We start from the raw sequence: 25,330 nt of genomic DNA on the forward strand, positions 1-25,330 counted from the left end.
ATATTAAGCAAGCTTCATGGTGGGCAGGTGGGGGGGTGGTGGTGGTTTGTTTTTCTTTAAATTACTGTATCTACTTAATTTCTACTTTAGTTGTAGGCTGAGATACTGACAGAGGTTCTAATCTGGGGCGGGGGTGGGGGGACCTCTGACAACATCTAAATTTGGTATTAGGGCAAAAATATAAAAATCTATTAACAAAAGCTCTTATTAAAAGAATTGTTGCCTTTCCAGTCATTAAAATATCAGCGTGATTAGCCATTTACAGAAAATTAAACAGATTTCCTCATCTCCATAAAATTTCCACAAAATCTTTTTCAAAAACCTTTGTTTTCTCTAAGACAGAACCCTACTGCAAGAAAAAATTTAAAGGGCTCAGTCCTCCCAAAAGTAAAAACTGATACTAACTAATTAGTAGATTTAACATCAGTTTTCTATAAAAAATAATCTTTATGATTACCATATTGGCAGAACTAAAAACTGACAAGCAAACTGTGCCAATTTGAACAGTTTACATTCTTTTATACATGAAAAAGGGAAATTAAAAAAAAAAAACTGTGCCACATAAATAAAGGGAAATTATATACAGCTATTTTCCAAAATCTAACAGAAAAAGTTTCCTACTTCAAACGGCAACTTAACAAAGCCACTGTTAACACAACTCGCAATTTCAACATGAGTTCTAAATTTTGAAATAACTTAGAACTAAATTTTCAAGCTTTTGGGAAGAACTCAGAATCTGAAGTTTAAATGTTTATGTTAATACTTGTTTTCTTAAAAATAAAAACGCTTAAGTAGAATTATTTTGAGGTTAAAATCAAACCTCTAAAATCTACCATCGTAAGAATGCCATCCTTTATTTCAAATGGGGGTAAGAGGTTTTCTAACATAATGATGTAAAACCAAACCATATCTGCCTGTTTTATAAATACCCATGTCCTTCCCCGGACTTAAAAATTCACTTTAACCCATTTCCCTTCGTTTTCTTCTGTCTTCCATCTCACTGAACACCACTGGTCACATTCCTATTACAACATCTAGCCAAAGGCAGAGATCATGTAAGTTCCCTGAAGACTTCCAAAACATTAAAACCAGCAGAAAGCAGAGGAAATACTTTATGCCTGGAGCTGCTGGGAAATCCTTCTTTCCTTTTAGAAAAATAAACCTCTTGCTCTAAACATAACCACTTTGAGAAACAAAACAGCACTATACATACAAATACACAGCACTCTCAATTACTAATTCTATAGATTTTGCTAGTATTTTGGCTGGGGGGAAAAAAAGCCTATTTGAGCAAATGAACTGCAACCCAATGATGTTTCTCTTTTTTCCCCAGAAAGAGAATAGCAATGGAGACTTAATCAGAATTTCTTCTCTCATTCCTTAACACTAAATATGGATTTCTTAACACTAACTGAAAGAATGCTTTTAAAAAGTATTAGTTGCTACTTGATTAGATGATTCCATTTAACTACAAAGAGAACATCTCAATCAACGCCTTCCATTTTAAAAAAAAGAACTAGCTAAATGTATAGTGTATTTTCTAACTCAAGATGCTTAGGATGCTTTTCTTCCTGATATTCTAATATTTCAAAAGGTCTCTAGATAAAAAGAACAGAGAAACTAAAGATACATTTTAATGTATTTTCACCATTATAAAAGTGGCAGCCATCAGCCTACCATTTAATTATTTTTCAGGTTATTAAAATGCATTTGGCTACAAAAATCTAATTCAGTTCAAATATTCTTAATACACACATACACAGAGGCATGGGCAAAAGTACTGGAACACAATCACTTTCAGTCCAAACATCTCTTTAGGTCTCAGTGAAGGACGGCACAAAATGTATCTTAGTTTTGTATATAACTTATATAATTTGACTGTACTTTTGCTTCACGATTCAATGCATAAATTTAAAATTAATGTTTAAGTTTTCACATTATTCACTGCATTGAGAATTTTCTCAAGAGAATAAGACAAAACATTCGGCTTTCTGAACAACAGTGTGGAAACCTGCAGCACAGTTATACTTTGACATACACGAAGAATTCATCACTGAATTACTATACAGTTAATTCATCACTGTATTTTAATATTCCGTTAAATCAATTGTACATGAAGCCTAAACAGCTGGAAAGAACCCAGAAAAGCAACAACAAAACAAAGGCTTTTAAAAATGCTGATGCTTTTCACAACCAGCTTCAGTCATGCCAGCTGGAGAGGTGTCAGATATGGCTTTATTCATTTTTAAGTCTGAGAAATAGTTACTTCCATGACATTATGAACAGCAATTTATCCTCATGGTCCTGATTCTTCTCATTCAAAAGCATTTAAAAAAATCATTTCTGCAAACTTAACAAGGTATTTTGGATGGATCACTTGTTAGCTATTGCTTAGAATCAAATTACTAAATTATTTTGTTCCATATTTCCCGGAGAACTAGAAATACAAAAAGATAAAAAGGAAACACACACAGACAAAACACACAGTGACTCAATATTTGAACCACTTCAGACATGAAATCCATTAAGAGGGCCTTTGCTCCGAACTGTGTAAGGGTCCTTAGCTACCATCTGACTTGCACAAGAAGTACACATGGCCCCTGATAGGCGCTTTAGTCCTCTTTGGAAGACACTGTTGGAAAGACTATAAATGACACAGTTGCAGAAACTATTACTAATAGCAAGCCAGGTGGTCAAGAAGGATGCGAAGCGGTTGCTGTGGCCAGTAGAGCTTTCCAATAAGAAGTAGATGATGTATGGCAACCAGAGGATGTAAAATACACTAGTAATTCGGAACAGGACCATGGCATAACGTTTATCAGAGCAAGCCTGCACTTCCCCAGGCTCCCCACTCTGGCTGCTGAAGCGGGCTTGCCTTTCGCTGATTTCCTTCGTGTGCTGCTGGCAGATGCGGAAGATGTTGAAATAGGTGAAGCACACAGTGAGGGCTGCTGGGGCATACAGCATCAGCACGATGAACAGGGTGAAGTAGGGGTCGGTGTGCCAGGACTCCGCACACCACTGAAACACATCTCCATGATATCCAGGTTTGCCCCAGTGGAAAAAGGAAGGCAGGAAGACCAGGGTGGAATATAGCCAAATCAGGAAAATACACAGACGCAGTCTCCAGGGCGTAACCAGGGTATTATAGGTTAAAGGTTTAGTGATAGCAATATATCTATCAATGCTGATACAGGCCAGAGAGGCCATGGAGACACTCTTCAGAACTGATACTATAAAACCAAATACCTGGCAAGTCAAGGACTCCTCTACTGGAAGCGGATAGTGGAGGAGTGATAAAGAAGGGACCAGGCAGCTTACCCCAACCAAGAGGTCAGCATATGCCATAGTCTGGATAAAGTAACTTGTAGTATGGTGGTTCAACAAAGGTGCACAGTGAAATACAAAAATCACAATGATGTTGCCAGAAATAATCAACACAGTTAGAAAGACAATAATCAATACTTCCAAAAGGCAAAAATTGACAGTTTCCAAGTAGCCAAATGCCAAGAGGCAAAAAGAGTGGCTGCTCTGATTACCATCCAAGGTAGAGTTCATCTTGAGCTCAGGAGTGATCTTTCACTTCATGCTGCCGCTTGGCTGCTGCCAACAGTTCAAAGAAGCGGCTGCTGTCATTGCGGTCAGCTCTGTGTGTCTGCAATAATGCCCGAGGAGCCTTAGTCCCCAAGCTCGCGATGCTGCCGCTCTGGTGCATTGCCTGCAGTGTAATTCCCCTTTAAATCCTTCTTGGAATAGGGAGAACCAGCAGCAGTTGTCTGGCCAGTCCCAGATGCGGCCATAGTACCAGGTTTACCATACACATAGCACCAGGGGAGTAAGGCAAACTCTGGGTACAAGGTCTTCAGCCAGTGAGGGTGGGGGGCAGGGGCAGAAGAGAAGGGAGGAAGGCTAGGACTTCAGCAGGAGTTGTAATGAGTCTCCTCTGAACAGCTGACAGAAGAAAAGGAGAGAGCGTTTTACGTTTTGTATCCAATGCCCTAATCAAGAACCTGGCTAGCTCAGGCTGGTATCCCACCTCCCACTCCATCCCACCCCACCCAGGTCAACTATTCACGCCTACCCTCAGCAGCACCCCCACATAAATGGTTCTTACTTTACAGAGGAGGCGCAGCAACAGCAGGCTTTCATGACCAACATCAAGCAAAATCAATCGCCAGTCAGATCAATCTAACCCCATTTCCTTTCTTTTGAGCTTTTCAGGGGAGAAAAGGAATCTACTTATACCATTTAATTACCACTAATAAAATTAGCCAAGATAACTTAATTTTTAAAATTGATTCCAATGTAATATTTTGCCTCTTAGAAAATATTTCAATAGCATTGATCTATCTAGCTCAATTTCCGAGTATTACCTGTAATTCTGCATGCTGCAATCCAAACAAAAGCCACAGAACATCCTTAGCAGAAAGCCTTGCAAAGCAGGAATGTGCCTCAGCCTCGTTTACTGCAGAACTGAGACACAGAGGGAGGGGATAATGGAGGAGGAGGAGAAATAGGGAGAAGAGGGGGCTTGGGAAAAGGAAGAGGCGGGGGAGGGGAAAGAAGAAAACGCCCGGGTGCGTGCACACGCTCTGGCATCTTTAGCAGCTCATTAGAATTCACTGCCAGAGAAGTGCTCCCCGATTTCCAGACTGCACAGTGGGGGGATAACTTAAACGCCTGCAGTGCAGCGTCTGAAAGCTGTTTCCTCGTCGGTCTGGAACCCCCCTCTTGGCAGATGAGCAGAATTTAGACTGCCAGTAAGAAGAGGAGGTAGTAACAGGACTGGGTGCAAGCCGGGAATTCAGACGGAAACACGCTGCCAGAGGGGTAACGGTGGGAGGAAATTCCTATTTTCTTGTAGCATTTCCCACAGAACAAAGAGCAATGTTAAAGAATGAGAGTATGTTAACAGTGCATGACAACTGAAGAATCAAAATCCAGCGCCAGAAGTTCTAGCTAGAAGGCTACATATTTAGCATCAATTTCCCCTCATGATTCACTAAATACGGATCAGCTTTAAGAAACATGACCACAATAACAAGCAAATTTAAAAATCAGGTCTTTAAGAGAAAAAAACAAAGAAAATCCCATCCATTCCAAATACTGCAGAAATAGCACACACGAAGAAGAATTACACTGTTTCTATGTTCAACACTCTCGTCTGGTTGAGATGTCATAACTTGCTTCTAGTTTGCTGTGAAGTGGTACATATACAAACAAAAGATGGGCAAGCAAATGCACCCACAATTGCAGGAAGTTTCACGGTACAAACTAGCTTTGTACCTTAGAACACAAAATCTTGTCTGTGCCTACTGACACAAACCGGGACTGTACTGTGGCATTTCAGATGATGTCAGATGAGCACAAGTTTCAGCTAACTGGGAGTGTCAAATTATGATGATTTTTAGTTAACTGTGTATTTTCTGTATCTTTTCTTCCAGGTATCTTTGGTCTCTCAGTTCATTCTTGTAAGTGACGTTTCACATAACTCAGTAAAATAAACAAATGTTGACATCTGAAAACATTTCAGAAGGTCTGCATACCAGGATGGAGATGTATATTATGAGATCCAACTTTCATTTTCTGTTTGCTTCACACACATGCTTTCTGATTACAGGCAATGGTTACTCACCATCAGAATTCAGTTACATTTTAAGATCGGAAGCACTGTGTTTATTACATGAAGGGAAGGAACTAAAAAAGCCTATTAAGCATAAGTTTGATAGCTTAATTGACAGATCTTACTGGAAAAGATGGCAAAGTATGTCAAAAAGACCCATGACACTGAACTCCCATCTGGTTCAAATCCTTGCTTCCTTGCTCTATTATCACTTAGTTTCTCTTAGCTTCAGTTTCATCACCTTCAAAATGAAGATCATACTATTTCATGAGGTTGCTGACAAATAAAGCAGATGGTGTACACAAAAGGCTTACCAACATCTAAGAAACAGGAGGTATATAACTTTACTTTCTTCTCATACAACTCCAACAGCCTTCCTAAATAGTCTGTTTTCTCCCACTAGTCACGTTGTGCTTCTTGAGGCTTGGGCTCTTCTGAATCCTAAGGTGCCCTCTCTCACTGTGACTGCCTAGTTCTAAGGATGGTAACAACAGTCATTTGGACACACTGCTGCCCTGCATTCCTCAAATACACTGAGACTGTACATACGTAGGCAAGAAGGAAAGATGATATGGCATTAAAAAATTATTCCCATTAGACAGGTAACTTCTCTGCCTATGTCTCCAGACCTGATTTCACTCCTGAGTTCTCCTTCCCATCCACAATTTACCTACTGGTCACACATCTTCTACTTGGATGTCTTATAGAGACTTCAACCATAGCACATCCAACAATTAAATACATTTTTCCTACCAAATAAACCTCTTTTTTTCCCCCGAGATTTCCCCAGGAACTCAGATATGAACTCGGGAATCATCTTGACCACTCTCTCCCTTAATATACCATTCTTACTCACCACATCTTGGGAATCTATTTCTATAATGGCTCTCAAATTCATTTCCCCTTTTAGTTTTTAATATTTGGGGCTATCATTAAATATTTTCTGTACTTCTTGTTCATTTTTCTAATCTATTCATTTCTTCTTGTTAAATATCCACCAGCACATGCTTTATTAGGGTTATTATGAACTCCATTACGCAAGAAGAGTCAATGGTTCCCAATGACTTTCCAGTCTGATCTCACTAGTCCAAATCCCCCAAATACCTTGCCCTCCAGCCAAACCAGATTACTCACTACTCTCTACATTTGACGAAGACTTTATTTCTGATCTCCCTGTTTTGAGTGCTTAATAAATACTGACTTAAAAAAGAATAATTTCTGAGACTTATATTTCAATAAATGGAAAAACCATTTGCCAAAGCTCAGAGTCCACGTTTTTCTAACTACTTGTAATTTGGGCATGTCACTCCTTCTCTTATTCCATCTCAGGTTTCTCATGTATGAAACTAGGTAGTTATGCTGATAAAAGCGGCTGGTACATTAACTGATAGCTTTCAAGAATTAAAAATGTTATAAAAATGCAATGAAACCAACAAGCTGTTACAATACCATTAGTAAAATAGTAGTGCTTTCAATTTTGTTTCTGTTTTAATAAAACCACTCTAGGAGCAGTTACAATCAAAATATTTGTGTGTATGTGATCACATGTGTTCAGTCACTCAGTTGTGTACTGACTCTGTGACCCTATGAACTGAAGCCCACCAGGCTCCTCTGTGCATGGAATTCTCCAGGCAAGAATACTGGAGTAGGTTGCCATTTCCTACTCCAGGGATCAAACCCACATCTCCCAGGCGGATTCTTTACCACTGCCACCTGGGAAGCCCTCAAAAGATTCATACTAGAAACTAAATAAAAATAATCAGTTAAGAGTTACATGTTTTATTTTGGATTAAAAGAAACCACTTTTTTTTAGAGGGAAGAAATGATTAATGATAAGGGAGAACAATAAATCTATGTCCTCACAAAAATCCATCCATACATTTCCCTTTTAAAATAATGTAGTTGCATGATGTATTTAATAAGAGTATTTCTGTATATACGACTGAAAGAAAATACATTAAAAATCAGTTCTACTTTTTCATTGGATAATGGGATTACAAATGATTTTTTTTCTTTATGGTTTTATGTTTTGTGAATTTGCTAATTTCTATGTGCTATTTTTATAATCTGATAAAAAAGACAGTCAAAATAATATATAACATGTCCTTCTTGGTAAAACTAACAAAAAAACCTGGCTGTATGATGTCCTCCCATAGCCACACTGAAGAGACGATGCCAGGTTAAATCACCTGCTTCACAGGGCTCAGCTCCATTTGGCCTTATGTCATCACTGCAACATGCCTTCAGACAGTCCTTGGTACTCAATTTATTCATAATGGACTCTGATGGTCTCAGTGAAAAGTTCTTACAGAATGATAATGTAACTTGATGAACCATGTAAAATTGTTAATATTTAACAAAGCTAGTGGAGGTGATGAAATTACAGTTGAGCTATTTCAAATTCTAAAAGTTGATGCTGTGAAAGTGGTACATTCAATATGCCAGTAAATCTGGAAAAGTCAGCAATGGCCACAGGACTGGCAAAGGTCAGTTTTCATTCCAATCCCACTGAAAGGCAATGCCAAAGAATGTTCAGACTACCACACAATTGCACTCATCTCACATGCTAGCAGGGTAATGCTCAAAATTCTCCAAGCCAGGCTTCAACAGCTCATGAACCGTGAACTTCCAGATGTTCAAGCTGGATTTAGAAAAGGCAGAGGAACCAGAGATCAAATTGCCAACATCCGCTGGATCATGGAAAAAGCAAGAGAGTTCCAGAAAAACATCTACTTTTGCCCATGAGTGTCAGCGGTGGCCTGCTGTAGGGTTGGGGGTACTGAGTGCAGCAGTGCCTGCGTGGAACCTTTTGAAGGAAGTTGCCATTATCTTCATTACCTTCACCATAGTTTGGCCTCAGGTAGGGAGGCCAAAGAATTGATGCTTTTGAACTGTGGTGCTGGAGAAGACTCTTCAGAGTCCCTTGGACTGCAAGGAGATCCAACCAGTCCATTTTAAAGGAGATCAGTCCTGGGTGTTCACTGAAGGGACTGATGCTGAGACTGAAACTCCGATACTTTGGCCACCTCATGTGAAGAGCTGACTCACTGGAAAAGGCTCTGATGCTGGGAGGGATTGGGGGCAGGAGGAGAAGGGGACGACAGAGAATGAGATGGCTGGATGGCATCAACGACTCGATGGACATGAGTTTGAGTGAACTCCGGGAGTTGGTGATGGACAGGGAGGCCTGGCGTGCTGTGATTCATGGGGTCGCAAAGAGTCGGACACGACTGAGTGACTGAACTGAACTGAACTGAGGGAGGCCTGAGGTCAAGCAACAGGAAGGGAACACAGCCCCGCCCATCAACAGAAAATTGTGGATTAAAGATTTACTGAACTTGGCCCCACCCATAAGAACAAGACCCAGTTTCCAACTCAGTCAGTCTCTCCCATCAGGAAGCTTCCATAAGCCTCTTATCCTTATCCATCAGAGGGCAGACAGAATGAAAACCACAATCACGGAAAACTAATCAAACTGACCACATGGACGACAGCCTTGTCTAAGTCAATGAAACTATAAGCCATGCCGTGTAGGGCCACCCAAGACAGGTGGGTCATGGTGGAGAGTTCTGATGAAACGTGGTCCACTGGAGAAGGGAATGGCAAGCCACTTCAGTATTCTTGTCTTGAGAACCCCATGAACAGTATGAAAAGGCAAACAGTTATGACACTAAAAGATGAAATCCCCAGGTTGGTAGGTGTTTCTCCTATGCTACTGGAGAAGAATGGAGAAATAACTCCAGAAAGAATGAAGCGACAGAGCCAAAGCAAAAACAACACCCAGTTGTGGATGTGACGGGTGATGGAAGTAAAGTCTGATGCTGTAAAGAGCAGTATTGCATAGGAACCTGGAACGTTAGGTCCATGAATCAAGGCAAACTGGAAGTGGTCAAACAGGAGATGCCAAGAGTGAACGTTGACATTTTAGGAATCAGTGAACTAAAATGGACTGAAATGGGTGAATTTAACTCAGATGACCATTGTATCTACTACTGTGGGCAAGAATCCCTTAGAAGAAATGGAGTAGCCATCACAGTTCACAAGAGTCCAAAATGGAATACTTGGATGCAATCTCAAAAACGACAGAATGGTCTCTGTTTATTTCCAAGGCAAACGATTCAATATCACAGTAATCCAAGTCTATGCTCTGACCAGTAATGCTGAGAAGTTGAAGCTGAACTTGAACCTGAATAAGTTCTATGAAGACCTACAGGACCTTCTAGAACTAACATCCAAAAAAGACGTCCTTTTTGTCATAGGGGACTAGAATGCAAAAGTAGGAAGTCAAGAGCTACCTGGAGTAACAGGCAGATTTGGCCTTGGAGTAAAAAGTGAACCAGGTCAAAGGCTAACAGTTTTGCCAAGAGAATGCAATGGTCATAGCAAACACCCTCTTCCAACAACACAAGAGATGACTCTACACATGGACATCACCAGATGGGTCAATACTGAAATCAGATTGATTATACTTACCAGGGGCTATGAATTGTATTAAGTGTTTTCATGCACTAAGTACATAAAACTAACAACTCAACAAATAAGATATTATTATTATACCATTTTACACAGAGGAAACAAAAGTTTAATGCTAAATCACCCAATGTCAATGGCCTAAATATAGAACAAGAATTTGAATCAAGACAATCTACCTTTAGATGGACACATTAAATCACTCTGAATACTGCCTTCCAAACCTGAATATATGATTTGCCTCTTAAAAGACTTCCTATTGCCTGAGGTGTTAAATATGCCTTATTTAAGCTTTCTGCGATCTGGCTCCTACCCGCCTACTTTCATACACTATGAAATTGCCAAGCTCTTTCTCATCCTTGAGAACATGTTTTTAACTTTTGACACCACACATGCCATGTAGTCCCCCATGCTATCCCAATAATCACCCTCTCTTGATAATTTAAGAACAAAAGATCTTTCTTAACTCTTAGATGAAAAGTTTTTGTCATTTGCTGCACAACAATATGTATTTTCTTATCTATAACACTCATGCAACTTTATTGCAACTGGTTAGTTAATTGTCTATTTTAGAGTGTGCTGCTGCTGCTAAGTCGCTTCAGTCATGTCTGACTCTGTGCGACCCCACAGATGGCAGCCCACTAGGCTCACCCATCCCTGGGATTCTCCAGGCAAGAACACTGGAGTGGGTTGCCATTTCCTTCTCCAATGTGTGAAAGTGAAAAGTGAAGTCACTCAGGCGTGCCTGACTCTTAGTGACCCCATGGACTGCAGCTTACCAGGCTCCTCTGTCCATGGGATTTTCTAGGCAAGAGTACTGGAGTGGCTTGCCATTGCCTTCTCCGATTTTAGAGTGTAGATTCCCCTAAACCAGAGAACAGGTACATTTTATTCATGGGCATATCAGTAAGACCTTAACACATAGGCTGACACACAGCAGGCTTTCAAAGGTATTTCTGACTGACTGAATAAGAAATACCTATAATACAACAGGCAATTCTGCTTTTGGAAGGGAAGACCTTTCAAGTAAAATTCTAGTATGACAACAACTTAATTCACTGGTAATTATTAGGGTGATGTGTACCAAACCAAATTATAGTCTCATAACATAAAAAGATCTTGAAAACTGCCTGGACAGATACAGCTTACAGAAACTCAAGAGGGTACATGAATTTACCAAGACGGGATATGGAGACTTAAAAATTACTTTCACAAAGAACAATTTAAAGGAACAGTGTCTTAGAACCATTAGAATGCTATAACAAAAATACCACAGACTGAATTGCCTACAAACAACAAATTTATTTCTCATTGTTCTGGAGACTGAAAAGTCCAAGACCAAGGTGGTGGCAGATTCGGTGTCTGGTGAGAACCCATAGATATCTTACACTGTACTGTGTCCTCACAGGGCAGAAGGGGCAAGGGAGCTTTCTAGGGTCTTTTTTTTACAAGGATATTAATCCCATTCATGAGGGCTCCACCTCCTTGATCTACTTCCTCTCAAAGGTCTCACCTCCAAATATCATCACACTGTTGGGGCTAGGGAGTGTTAGGGATTTCAATATATGAGCTTTGGGGAGACATGAACATTCAAAACTACAGCAGACCTATTATAGCAACTGCTACACGGGAACAGATAATAAAGTTCTAAAAGTCCCCCGATAATCTATTTTCTTACAAAATCAGATAGCAAGGGTACTGAATTGTGAAACAGTAGAATCACAGGCTATTTTGGGAGCAGGTCTCAAATATGCTATTTCATTTTTTCAGAATGCTAAAGCTTAAAAGAAGCTCAACCAAGTTACTTTAGCAACTTACTAAAGTTACTTCCCATGAAAAAGCAGTGGAAACAGTGTCAGACTTTATTTTGGGGGGCTCCAAAATCACTGCAGATGCTGATTGCAGCCATGAAATTAAAAGACACTTACTCCTTGGAAGGAAAGTTATGACCAACCTAGATAGTATATTAAAAAGCAGAGACATTACTTTGCCAACCAAAGTCTGTCTAGTCAAGGCTATGGTTTTTCCCGTGGTCATGTATGGACGTGAGAGTTGGACTATGAAGAAAGCTGATTGCCGAAGAATTGATGCTTTTGAATTGTGGTGCTGGAAAAGACTTTTGAGAGTCCCTTGTACTGCAAGGAGATCCAACCAGTCCATTCTAAAGGAAATCAATCCTGGGTGTTCATTGGAAGGACTGATGCTAAAGCTGAAACTCCAATACTTTGGTCACCTCATGCGACGAGTTGACTCACTGGAAAAAACTCTGATGCTGGGAAAGGTTGGGGGCGGGTGGAGAAGGGGACGACAGAGAATGAAATGGCTGGATGGCATCACCGACTCTATGGACATGAGTTTGAGTGAACTCCGGGAGTTGGTGATGGACAGGGAGGCCTGGCGTGCTGTGATTCATGGGGTCGCGGAGAGTCGTACACGACTAAGCGAGTGACTGAACTGAAAGTTACTTTAGCAACTTCATTTCACAGAAAAGGAAATTAATAGTCACAGGTGCAGAACTTCATTTGAGTTCATATGAGCCAGTGGCAGAGCTGACACTAGTACTCAGGCTTCCTGACTTCATGGCCAGTGTTTTATTTGTTAACTTGCTACCCTTTTGTTTAGTATCAACAGGAGATTTTCATCACTAAACCTTATTGAATCCTTAACTATTATCAAAACCACCAGAAAGATTTTTAATTAGAACAATCTGCAAAATAGTGAAATTATAATTAGATATTCAAATTAAAATTTTCCAGACTGGTAAAATGTCCAAAGGCTTCCTCTGAACAATCAGAAACATAAATATTGAGTATCTGGGCTTTGGATAAAAGCCTGAAATTCATGGCAAAACACTCACTATTAAAATAACTAGAGAAAACAATGCAAACAAGACTTCAGAGAAGACAAAGCTGATGGAAGGAAAGAGAAACATCAGAAAAGGTTGCTATTTCATTATTCTCTTATTAAAAGAATCCTTTAAGGCAGCCTTTTGATGTCAATTTCTGGTACTAAGCAAAACAAAATAGAGTCATTGATATAAAAGGTGAAAAATAACCAAAAGAAAGAAGGACCAGAGGATGATTCTGGAAGCTGGAAACCAGAAAATTCCCTATTTTTCCTCCATTCTAAATTCAAATTTATTTGAATTATCAGAACCAAGGAGCTGTAAATCTTACAGCTGGCAGTGAGAGAGGCCATAGGAGTGGCTTATTTACTAGTTTCCTCCCCCTGTGACTGACAAGTTCTAACTAGAGACTGGTTGAGAAACTCTCTGTCAAGACCAGTAGGAAAAGAAAACAAAGAATCCAGGAGTATTTGGTCTACTGAAATTTATTCCATGAAGCCAAAGGTAGTTCAATATCAAGAAGTCTATTATATGTTGACAACGTATCTACTTTATCAACAAATTTAAGAAAATCATATTTAATGGCTGAAAAATTCCTTCATAAAATTTCATTGTGTGTGTTAGTCACTCAGTCATGTTCGACTCTCTGAGACCCCATGGACTGAAGCCTTCCAGGCTCCTGCGTCCATGGGATTCTCCAGGTAAGAATACTGGAATGGGTACCCATTTTCTTCTCCAGGGGATCTTCTCGACCTTGGGATGGAACCTGAGTCGCCTGCATTGCAGGCAGATTCTTTGCCATCTGGGCCAGGGAAGCCTGGTAGATATTTCAGTAGACATTCCTAATTAAAAAAAGCAAACTCTGGATAGAATAAAATAACTTAAATCAAACAAAAAATACTTACCAAAAAAAAAAAAAAAAAAGCAACCCAACTGAATAGCATGCTTTCCAGAAGTCTGAAAAACTAAGATCATTTTAATTAAAAGCAGGAACTCAGTAGTGATGCTACTTATCACGATCATCATTAAACACTGTCTTAATGCTTCTATCAAATATAAAAACAGGAAAATTTAGTAACCTGCATAAACAGTGAAAAAAGAAGTGAAACTGTTTTTGCTATTATCATATACCTGAAAATCTCAAAGTATGCTAGTATAAACAGGAGGATTAATCAAAATATCAAGAAGAACATGGAGAGAGAATTTTAAAAAAGTCTATTCTCTATTGTACCAATTAGCTACTTAGAAATGGAAATCAGAAAAAAAAATCTTCCATTTGGTTTAGCAAGAACACTCTAAGATAATTCTTAGGAATAAATTTAACTAAAGAGGAATAAAACATATATGAAAGAAGTCTTAACATACATAAGATCTGGGCAAATGGAAAGATATACTATATTCCCAGATGTAAAGATACTATAACAATGTAACTTGTAACCTAAATTAATATATAAATTAAATGCAATTCAAACTAGAATCCTTATATAATCTTACAGGATGATGGTGAGACTGGAGAAAATGACTTTAAAGTTTATATGGAAAATTAAATATGCAAAAATAGGTAAGAAAAATATGTACTGGGAAACAATGAAGAAAAAGACTTGCTTTACCAGATAATAGAACATAACTCAAAGTCTCTTTAACCAAAACCAAAACAGTACTGGTATAGGAACACGCAAATATCAAATTGAACAAGCTAGAAATTAATCCCAGCGTGTATGAGAATTTAAGATATAACAAAGATGGTAGTTCTACTCAGCAGGAAAATAGAAGTAGCACAACTGGTTAGCCATCTGGGAGAAAGTAAAATTGGACCGCCATCATATGCCATGTACAAAAATAAATTCCAGATGGATTAAAGATGTACAAATTAACACATACAATAAAAATCTCACAAGGAAATGCTGGAAAGTACATTTACAAAATCTCGAGGTAGGATAAACCTCAATCAAGATGCAACTTTCTACATAAAAACTGAAAATGTTTTGTATGGCATAAAACTATAAAGTCAATATAAATCTAAAATTCTAGAAAAGTATAATGAAGTTACAAAGAATTAATATATAGGTAATCATATAAAGTACTTACAAACTGACATCTTACAATTAGTAGAAAAATGAATACAAAGAGATAATTCATGGAAGAGCAAATCACTCAAATTTTCTTGTAGTCAGGGAATTGCAAACTAAAGACATAATGGCATCATCCACTGACAGCAAAATTATAGTGTTATCAAGTACTATCTGGGATATGGGTTAACAGGCACTTTCCTACATTGCTGGTGGAACTGTGAACCGCCACAGTCTTTCAGAGAAGCAAGCTGGATATAAGTAAATTAAATACAAAAATTAAATAGCAAATTTAAAAAACGTTATTACCCTCTGATCCAGTAACCATACTACTGAGACTATTCCATAAAAGTCAAAGATTTGGAACATGTGTAAGGTTGTTTAGTAAACATCATTTAGAGACTGAAAACTGGAAACAAAATAAATGCCGAGCAATAGTAGAATGACTGAATAAAAAATTAACCTGATTTAGTCTATCTGGTTTCTATAACAAAATACCACAGAATGGATGGCTTATGAACAGCAGAATTTCATTGCTCACCATTCTGGAGACTAGAAGTCTAAGATCAGGGTGCCACACAGTTGGGCTCAGGTGAAGGCTCCCTTTTGGGTGGCACACTGCCAACTTCTGGTCGTGTCCTCACATGGTGGAAGGTGAGGAGGGAGCTTTCCTTTGACTCTTTTATAAGGGTGCTAACCCTAGCATGAGGATTCTGCCCTCACGATTGAATCACCTCCCGAAGGCCCTACTTTTTCAATATCACTTTGGCATAATGGTTAAGTTCCAACATGAATTTTAAAGGACACCTTCAGATCATAGCACCTGTTATATGCAAGAATGTTCACAGCAACTTTATAAAAGCTAAAACAAGAAACAAAACATCTATAATACCAGAATAGATTTTTTAAAGTGTGATTTATTCACACAATGTAATATCTGCAGCAACTAAAAAAGTGAAAATGAATAAAAAACGAACTACTAGGACGTCCCTGGTGGTCCAGTGGTTAAGAATCTGTCCGCCAATGCAGAGAACACGGGTTTGATTCCTTATCTGGGAAGATCCCAAGTGTCTCGGACCAATTAAGCCGGTGGGCCACAACTACTGAGCCTGTGCTCTAGATCCCATGCTCCACAATAAGTCACCCCACTGACAAGCCCAAGCACCGCAACCAGAAGATGAGCCCTACTCACCACAACTAGAGAAAGCCTGCATGCAGCAACGAAGACCCAGTGCAGCCAAAAATGAATTTTTAAAAATCTTAAAAAAAAAAATCACAAACCACTGATACACTCCCAAAATGGATGAGCAGAAAAAGTCAGATACAAACAAGTACATGCTAGATGACTGTATCATTGTTTTTAAATGAAGTTCAAGAACAATCAAAACTAATCTAGGGACAGAGAAATCAGAGCACAGTACTGGTTTTTCCAGGGTGGAGTAGGGGTGGTTACAACTAGACAGGAACAAAAATAACTTTTTGAAGTGATGGACATATTCTTCCTTTTGGTAGTGATCAGAGCAGTGTATTAATATGTAAAATGTCATCGAGCTGTAAATTTGTGTATTTTAGCCTATGTAAATCACAGCTTGCTGTAGAAATAAATTTAAAAATATGTAGTTTTACGACTCAAAAAAAAAATCGGTGCAAATTTTAAAATGTCAATTACAGTAATAACTATTTCTAGGAAGACAGAAAAACCTAGTTTTATAGCCAATATATATCTTATAGCTAAGCTATGTAACACTACAGAATAAAACAAAACATTAGCCACTATTATGATGGTTAAATAACTTTTATATTCTGATTACATGTCAGCAATTTAATATACATCTTTTAGAAAGCTTTTTAGGTTCTACCATCCACATGACAGTAAGTTTAATGTGAAATATAAAGTGCATGACACCAGCATATATAAATCATTAATCAAATGTATCAGATATTGTTAACAGCTGATCTTTTAACATATCATCTAACTACCAGGTTCTTCTTTGAGAAACAGGTATCACCATTTTCATGGAACCACAAAAAGAGAATATTCCATGTCTTTAAATTATCTGATGAGTAGCCACACCAAAAATACTGAAGAAATAATTTTTGGCCAAACATTTCAAAGGACTTCAAAATGTTACAATTACCTAACAGGACTTGCAAATAAAAGAAAAAAATGAACTGGCTGTACCTTTGCTAGTCACACACACTGCATACCCTGTTCGTCCATGTTTCCAATGATACTACAACACTCTGCCATTCTTTCATGCCTGGTAAGGTCTTTTCTGAAACCCATCTCAAACATTATATTCCTGATAAATACTCTTCCTATCCCCCCATGCGGAATTAGTCACTTCTTTTGATGGTTTCTATTGTGCTTTTCCAGATTACCACACGACTTATGTTAACTGCTTTTGTTTGACTTCATAGTTTCAACGCTGCGATTGTAATAGGCACTCAATACAGCGGGTTAAACAATTACATTGACACAATAAAGGCAATCAGAACATTAGTTCTTGAGAACATTTTTCTTGAAGAAAGATATTTTCAGCAAATAAAAGTCATTTTTCTGGTGAGGAAAGATCTGACTTCATGTTCGAATTCTATCCTTACCTACAAGTTTTTTTAAAAACAAACAAACAAACAACAGTTGTTTTATAGCAGTATTATTCACTACTCATAAGGTTTTAATATATTTTTAAAAGAAGTCCTACTACTTTGCCACACTGAAAAATTCTCATATATTATTGAGAGTTCTGAGCAGTTCATTCATAACTCAGGTTTGAAATTTGTATACCATCAAAGAAACTGTTTCCTAAAGATGAAGATTTCAAGAAATTTAGAAAACAAAAGCAGAGCTGAACATCAGTAACGGGTGCAAAAGGCACAAACCACTGCCTGACCTGGCAGAAAATTAAATTTTTGCATGCCTGTACAAAGAATAGCTGCATTGCTTCACTTGCAAAACCTTGAGGAATTCATCAACTTGAGAAGAGAATACCATAAAAATTGAGAATTCAATTTAGAGGAATGAACTAAAAGGGAATACAGTTTAAGATGATAGAACCATGTTCTTCCAATTGTAAAAAAAAAATAGGACTAGGCCTTTACTTACAAAGAGCACATTTCTGGGAAGTGTGAAAAGGATTAAAATAAAGGAAAGTACACATAGCACAGCACAACTGACCTATACACATAGGGCAGAGGCCATCTTTTGCCTCTGAGGTGAAAAGGAAGGAAGAAAACCTATGCCTTCTTCTCCTTTGTGCCAACACTGGAAATAACTATGAGCCAGAAGTCTGAAAGTTCTATTCTTATGTTAGTTAAAGGTATTACATACAATTCTTGGTAAGCGAATAGGCAGAACAATCTTTTAACAATTGAATTCTAAAAGAACTAATGCTGAAGCTGAATTATCATCCCCTGAAATGGCAACCGACTCCAGTACTCTTGCTTGGAAAATCCCATGGACGGAGGAGCCTGGTGGACTCCAGTCCATGGGATCGCCAAGAGTCGGATACAACGGAGCCACTTCACTTCGCTTCGCTTACCTTAGTGATGAGAATTCGGTATTTTTCTACCAGGTGGTCGTTGTTGTGACAGCCTGCTAGGAGCTGCCAGACTTCTCCTCGAAGAGCTTCAGGAACACCGCTTCTTACTAAGGATGACAACTGCTTTGGCCTCACACTCAAGTTGAGATGCCTAAAAAGAAAGCCATAAGCTGTAAGTGCATGAAAGAGTTTTTAAAAGTGCGTTACTTTTAGGAAAGCTAAACTAAACGATATATAAAGACTTAATAAAAAACATTAATAAAGAATAAAACCACTGAACTAGACGTGGCCAATATAACTGTAAAAGACTGGGTGGAGAAAAAAATTCTGAAGTCAGACTGCTTCTTATGTATCTCTAAATTATTGGTCTAATTAAAAAAAAAAAAAAAACAACCAGAACTGGAAACTATAGCTTTATGGTTGTGGCTTGTGCAAGAAAAACAAAGCAAAATTCTCAACAGTGAATACATAGCTAAAGAGCTCAGATCTGCATCAAAATTGATAAGTAAACTGTATATTTTAATGTTCTAGGTAAACATTTGTTCTAAGTAAGAATAAATATAAAAATAAATGCTTTCAGCAGTTTTTATGGTGCTTTAAGTAAATTTTTTGAATAACTATGATGGATAAAAAAGTTTCTACTGTACTATTATCAAAACAAGTTACTAAAGTGTTGGAGCTTCATTTATTTCATCTACAAAATGTGGGGAATAAGACATCTCTTTGGTTGGGGGCTGCAGCATGCAGGATCTTATTTCTCAGATGATGAAGAAAGTCACTCAGTCGTGTGCAACTCTTTGTGACCTCGTGGACTGCAGCCTGCTGGGCTCTTCTGTTCATGAAATTCTCCAGGCAAGAGTTCCCAGACAGTAATCAAACCCATTGCCCCTGCAGTGGAAGCCTGAAGTCCTAACCACTGGACTGTCAGGGAATTCCCTAAAATACTTTTACTGGGGGAAATAAAACATCTTGAAAAAGAATTTATAGAAGTGTTGGTATTAACTTACAAAGTGCTTTTGCATTTAATTTTATTTGATCCTCACAACAACCATTTGAGGTATGTGGTAGTATCTCCAGTTCTACAGATGGAGAAAGAAGTTCAGGAAAGTTGATTAAGAGACTGAGGTAGACTCAAGCTCAATGAATGCTGTTACATCACAGCTGCTTTGTGATTTGAGAGCCACCATTACTGAGTCAATAAAGCAGGATTCTGACGTGGAGGAATTTCTGTGGCTATCAGATTTATGCACAAGTTACCAAGACTTCCCTGGTGGCTCAGACAGTAAAGCATCTGCCTACAATGCGGGGAGAAATATCAATAACCTCAGATATGCAGATGACACCACCCTTATGGCAGGAAGTGAAGAGGAACTCAAAAGCCTCTTGATGAAAGTGAAAAAGGAGAGTGAAAAGGTTGGCTTGAAGCTCAACATTCAGAAAACAAACATCATGGCATCTGGTCCCATCACTTCAGGGGAAATAGATGGAAAAACAGTGGAGACAGTGTCAGACTTTATTTTTTTGGGCTCCAAAATCACTGCAGATGCTGATTGCAGCCATGAAATTAAAAGACGCTTACTCTTTGGAAGGAAAGTTATGACCAACCTTGATAGTATATTAAAAAAGCAGAGACACTACTTTGCCAACAAAGGTCCGTCTAGTCAAGGTTATGGTTTTTCCCATGGTCATGTATGGATGTGAGAGTTGGACTGTGAAGAAAGCTGATCACCGAAGAATTGATGCTTTTGAACTGTGGTGCTGGAGAAGACTCTTGAGAGTCCCTTGGACTGCAAGGAGATCCAACCAGTCCATTCTAAAGGAGACCAGCCCTGGGTGTTCATTGGAGGGACTGATGCTAACGCTGAAACTGCAATACTTTGGCCACCTCATGCGACGAGTTGACTCACTGGAAAAGACTCTGATGCTGGGAAAGGTTGGGGGCGGGAGGAGAAGGGGACGACAGAGAATGAGATGGCTGGGTGGCATCACCGACTCTGTGGACATGAGTTTGAGTGAACTCCGGGAGTTGGTGATAGACAGGGAGGTCTGGCGTGCTGTGATTCATGGGGTCGCAGAGAGTCGGACACGACTGAGCGACTGAACTGAACTGAACAATGTGGGAGACGTGGGTTCGATCCCTGGGTCGGAAAGATCTCCTGAAGAAGGAAATGGCAACCCACTCCAGTACTCTTGCCTGGAAAATCGCATGGATAGAGGAGCCTGGTAGGCTATCATCCATGGGGTTGCAAAGAGTTGGACACAACTGAGCAATTTCACTTTACTGGTACAAAATGACCACTATCAAAATATTGTACAGAAAAGGTCTGAGACTTTTCTCAAAACTCTCCCAGAACTCCAGCAGAATGAAGCACAGTACATTTAAAAGTTATTAATTCTGTGATGATGCTAGCACCATAATACAAGAGCTATAGATGGTTAACATAGTTTTGGCTTTGCTTAGGGGAAAAATACACACACACACACACACACACGTTGAAGAGTTGGAAGTAGAAAGGGATTGGCACACTATGGCCTATGGAACAAATCTGGTTCACCATGTGTTTCTGTAAACCAACTCTTACTGAAACATAAGCCATTTTTCTTTCTTTCTGTATTGTCTATGGCTGCTTTCACACTGCAACAGCAGAGGTGAGTAGGTGCAACAGAGTCTATTGGCCACAAAGCCTAAAATATTTATATTTGGCTCTTTAAAAAAACAAAAAAAAACTAACCCTAGAATTATTTGATAACACAAGCTTGATTTACATTGGTAAAATCATTTTCAGAATAGTTCTGTCACTGACAATAACTCAGCCAACTATTTTGTTACTGACATTAGTTCTCTTAACCACTAAAATTCTTATCAAAACAAACTTGGAGAATTAGAGCACAAAGGTATACTTATTATAAACACTGACACTAAAATCTAATGTAGAGTTAAATACACCATTTTTGGAATCAGATCTGAATGTGTTAAAAATTCTGAGCCTGCTGTTTACTAACTAGAATTGTTGACTTAATCTCTAAGCCAGTTTCCTCATCTATAAAAATGGATACTATTTTATAAGGTTATTATAGTTGAAATAGAGCACATAACTTAGCACAGTACTGGGCACAAAATAAATCTATTACTTCTTACTATGATTACTACCATTACAACATCTATTATTCTTAATCTACAATAATCCTGCATGGTGGTTCTACAGACTTGTATTTTGCAAATGAAGACAGATTCTCAAGAGTTAAGTGACTTGCCCAAGATCATACAACTTAGAAACAGGAGAGGTAGGACCTGAAGCCAGGTCTACCAGGTTCTAAAATTCCATGACACAGTGATGATTCCTATCGTAAAACACATATAATAATGATGAAAAAATAATGACAACATAAATTGAAGAAGAGAAACTACATTATTATTTCTAAAGACATGATTGAAATCAGCAAAAAACAGTTATAAACATCCTGAAGATAGGTGAGACAGATGGAAAGTTACTTAACATATTTGAAGGAAAAAGATAAGGATATCATTTCATCAAAAGAATAATAAAATGGATAAACAAAACCCGATAACTAAACAAATTCCAAGCAATTGTATAAAATGCTGGTGGGTTCATTTTATAAAACCTAGAGCATTTAGAGTCTAAATGCTGTATCTAAATAATTTTACATACACTATTATATAACCCATGTCAAGACTCAATTACATTTCTATTTTAGAGCAGAAGTCTTTTTATACAGATGAAATTTCTGCCAGCAGCAGTCCAAACATTCCAAATTCACTGAACTGAAAATATATTGTGATGAGAGCATCAGCAGGTTTGTCTCCTGATTCCTGAAGGAATATAAAAAAATAAATGAGAACTATTCCCCTGCGGGGCTTCTGCAGAGGTCATTTATTAAAACCACTTGTGTAAAGACAAACCATGCTTTGCTTTGCATTCTCCTCCTGTACACATTTGAAATTTCCCAATTGGAGAGTGTTTTACTGAAAGTGTAAAGCTCTGTGAGAGTGCTGGAAGCAGATGATGCCCATTTGTACTCCCATCCCTTAAGGGCAAGAAGTTTTTTTTTTAATGCTGAGACACAATTTTACTAAGTACAGAGTGAAGGTTTCAACAGTTAAAACTTCAGAGAAAAATCAGACTCCAAGTAACAGGTCCATGGGGAGTTGGTATGATAACCCTAAGAACCAGAAAGCCAGAAACAGAAAACTGCTCAGATCATTTTCAAGTTGAGCTTGATTCAGCATACACTCAGATCATTTTTAAGTTGAGCTTGATTCAGCATGAGTGGCATCCTACACAGTGGGAAAAGGAAATGACATAAACGTCTCACCAACCTGATTTACCAGAATGTCTCTGATTTCACGAATAAATTACCTGAAGGTAGTGTACTCGTTTTAGACAGTCTATAGGATATTGCTTAACACTGTCATCAAACTGTCTCTTGAGCTGATGAGAAATTTCTGAATTTTACAAGTGTTAGTAATTGGTAGAGCAATAAATATATACCATGTTTATAACATTCTGATCTGTCACTTAAGGCATATAACAGAGATTGGGAAAAATCCCACTGCAGTCTCTGTCATGGTTCTATGTATCGTTTGAGTAAACTTTCCTGATTACTGTCTACTGCCTTAACTACTCGGAGAAGGCAATGGCAAGCCACTCTAGTACTCCTGCCTGGAAAATCCCATGGACAGAGGAGCCTGGTGGGCTGCAGTCCATGGGGTCGCTACTAGTCGAACAAGACTGAGCGACTTCACTTTCACTTTTCACTTTCACACATTGGAGAAGGAAATGGCAACCCACTCCAGTGTTCTTGCCTGGAGAATCCCAGGGATGGCGGAGCCTGGTGGGCTGCCATCTACGGGGTCACACAGAGTCGGACACGACTGAAGTGACTTAGCAGCAGCAGCAGCAGCAGCCTTAACTACTGTGTATTATCTTAACCAGTTGGCAATTCCTACCCGCTTCAATATAAGTGACTTCTTTCCTTATTTATTTTCTCCATGGATTCCATGTTTACATAAATAATTCTGTAGCAATGAGAACTTACTAGGTTTCTGATATTTTGAAAGCTGATTTCAATCTTCACGACTTCACTACCCTTATAAACCTCTACCAACAGAGATTCTAGAATGTGAACCTCATACTTAGGTTTTTATTATTGGCTGCAAAACTGAAAAATGTTTGGTAAAATCCCCTACCCATAATTTAAGGACTGCAGGTGGAAAGGAAAACTATTCTATCACAACTTACCATTTAGACAGCAGTTCTCCCCATGTTTCAAGAATTTTTTCTGCACATTCTTTGGATACATCACCAGATCCACTCAAGAGAGGCTCATCGTTATCTTTAATAAACAAAACACACAAAAAAGGATAATAGAGGTAGCTATGCTAGCCAGAAGAATGACCTGGAAATATAACAGTCAAATTTGAAAGATTTCATTGGGAGCACAGTTCCTAACTTCTCTCTTAGCATATAGTCATAAATAAAAGAAAAGTAAAAATAGCCCTAGGTGGAATGTTGCTGAAACTCTTTAATTCTTTTGCTTTTCATATACACCTATATAATGTCAACTGAAGAAAGAGCCATATGACTATAAAATGATAGGACTCATAAAGTATGGTATGTTCTCTTACCTGTTTCACAGCAAACAATGTCATACATGAAAACATATAGCAGTCTTATGTATAACAGTTAAAAGCACAAAGCACGCACACATAAGCTTTCAAAATAGAAAAGCAGAGAATATTTGAATAAATTTTGATACACATATACAATCTAAACTTGTGTTGACACTAACATAATGATCTGGCAAAATATTAAGTGCACATAAAATTAAAATAAGAACTAAATCTTACAGAGCTATGATTTTTTTCTTCCCTCTTTTAAGTTTTTATGACTTTCTTAAATTTTCTATACTGGCATGAATTAATAGAAAGCATAAAAATACTTTTTAAAAAGGACCAAGATGAATCATTTCAAACTTTGTTCAAGTAATCAGGAAATGTAAATCTGAATACAAATTTAAGGATTATAAGATTTAAAGACATTCCCTTTCTTCCGGAAGTGTATAAATTAGCCTAGGATAGAACCTGCACGCTGAATTTACTAATTAAGAAATGAGAAACCAGAACTATAAAGGTGGAATAGAAATACAAGAAATTATTGTTAAGTAATTTTTTAAAACTTCGAACAGAGTTACAGATTTTGCCATTTGTTATAAACTGGTATATGTAATTTAACCAGAACCATGAGAAAGTTGGTATTGTGTGAATTCTGAGGCACTTTCGACATGTTGCAGGAGTGATGTGGACTTTTTTGAGTTTTACACATTCATAAGTGAATGGTCTGTACCTCATGCCTTTGTTGGTTTTCTGTGAGCTGTGGTTTCTGGGAAATGAGCAGCTCTCATATCTGTACCTCTTGTAACCCAGTCATTCGTGTGCCTCCTTTATGAGGATTCAGTGCAGCTGTGGTGCTGTTATCCCTCTGATAGGAACTCTAACTCAGTGTAAAGCCCCAAAGATCTGTTACTTATTTCCATTTTATATTGTACTATATTTTATTTATAGTGTTGTGTTTGTTTCAGGTGTATAGCAAAGTGATACAGTTATATATATATATATATATGAATTAACGAAAGCAGTTCCCGTCTTTTGATGGGGAGTTCGTGGTTTATAATATAAATGGTGTTATTTTGAGAGAGGGATAACTTAGGTAAGGCATTGGTTTTTTTTTCTTTTTGTGATCCCATAGGAAACAGATGGCAA

General features: G+C 38.2%; 2 protein-coding genes across 6 annotated transcripts in view; both read right to left on the reverse strand.

Annotated features, from left to right (window-relative positions):
• RABGAP1 (RAB GTPase activating protein 1) overlaps nucleotides 1-25,330 on the reverse strand; it is a 177,700-nt gene that overhangs the window by 78,256 nt on the left and 74,114 nt on the right. For all 5 annotated transcript variants that reach the window (XM_088841159.1, XM_055399559.2, XM_055399557.2 and 2 more), the window contains 2 exons: nucleotides 23,811-23,904; nucleotides 18,550-18,700 (listed from right to left, as the gene is read on the reverse strand). In XM_088841159.1, the coding sequence (XP_088697285.1) occupies nucleotides 18,550-18,700; nucleotides 23,811-23,904 (245 nt within the window). The remainder of the gene's footprint in view (nucleotides 1-18,549; nucleotides 18,701-23,810; nucleotides 23,905-25,330) is intronic.
• Nucleotides 124-13,828, reverse strand: GPR21 (G protein-coupled receptor 21). The gene is made up of 2 exons (XM_055399571.2): nucleotides 4,374-13,828; nucleotides 124-3,951 (listed from the first exon to the last, which is right to left on the reverse strand). The coding sequence occupies exon 2, from the start codon at nucleotides 3,556-3,558 to the stop codon at nucleotides 2,509-2,511; it is 1,050 nt and encodes a 349-aa protein (XP_055255546.1). The 5' UTR covers nucleotides 3,559-3,951; nucleotides 4,374-13,828; the 3' UTR covers nucleotides 124-2,508.

The sequence above is a fragment of the Moschus berezovskii genome, chromosome 11, assembly GCF_049115385.1.
Source record: "Moschus berezovskii isolate FMDL1 chromosome 11, NW_MosBer_1.0, whole genome shotgun sequence".
NCBI classification, from domain to species: domain Eukaryota; kingdom Metazoa; phylum Chordata; class Mammalia; order Artiodactyla; family Moschidae; genus Moschus; species Moschus berezovskii.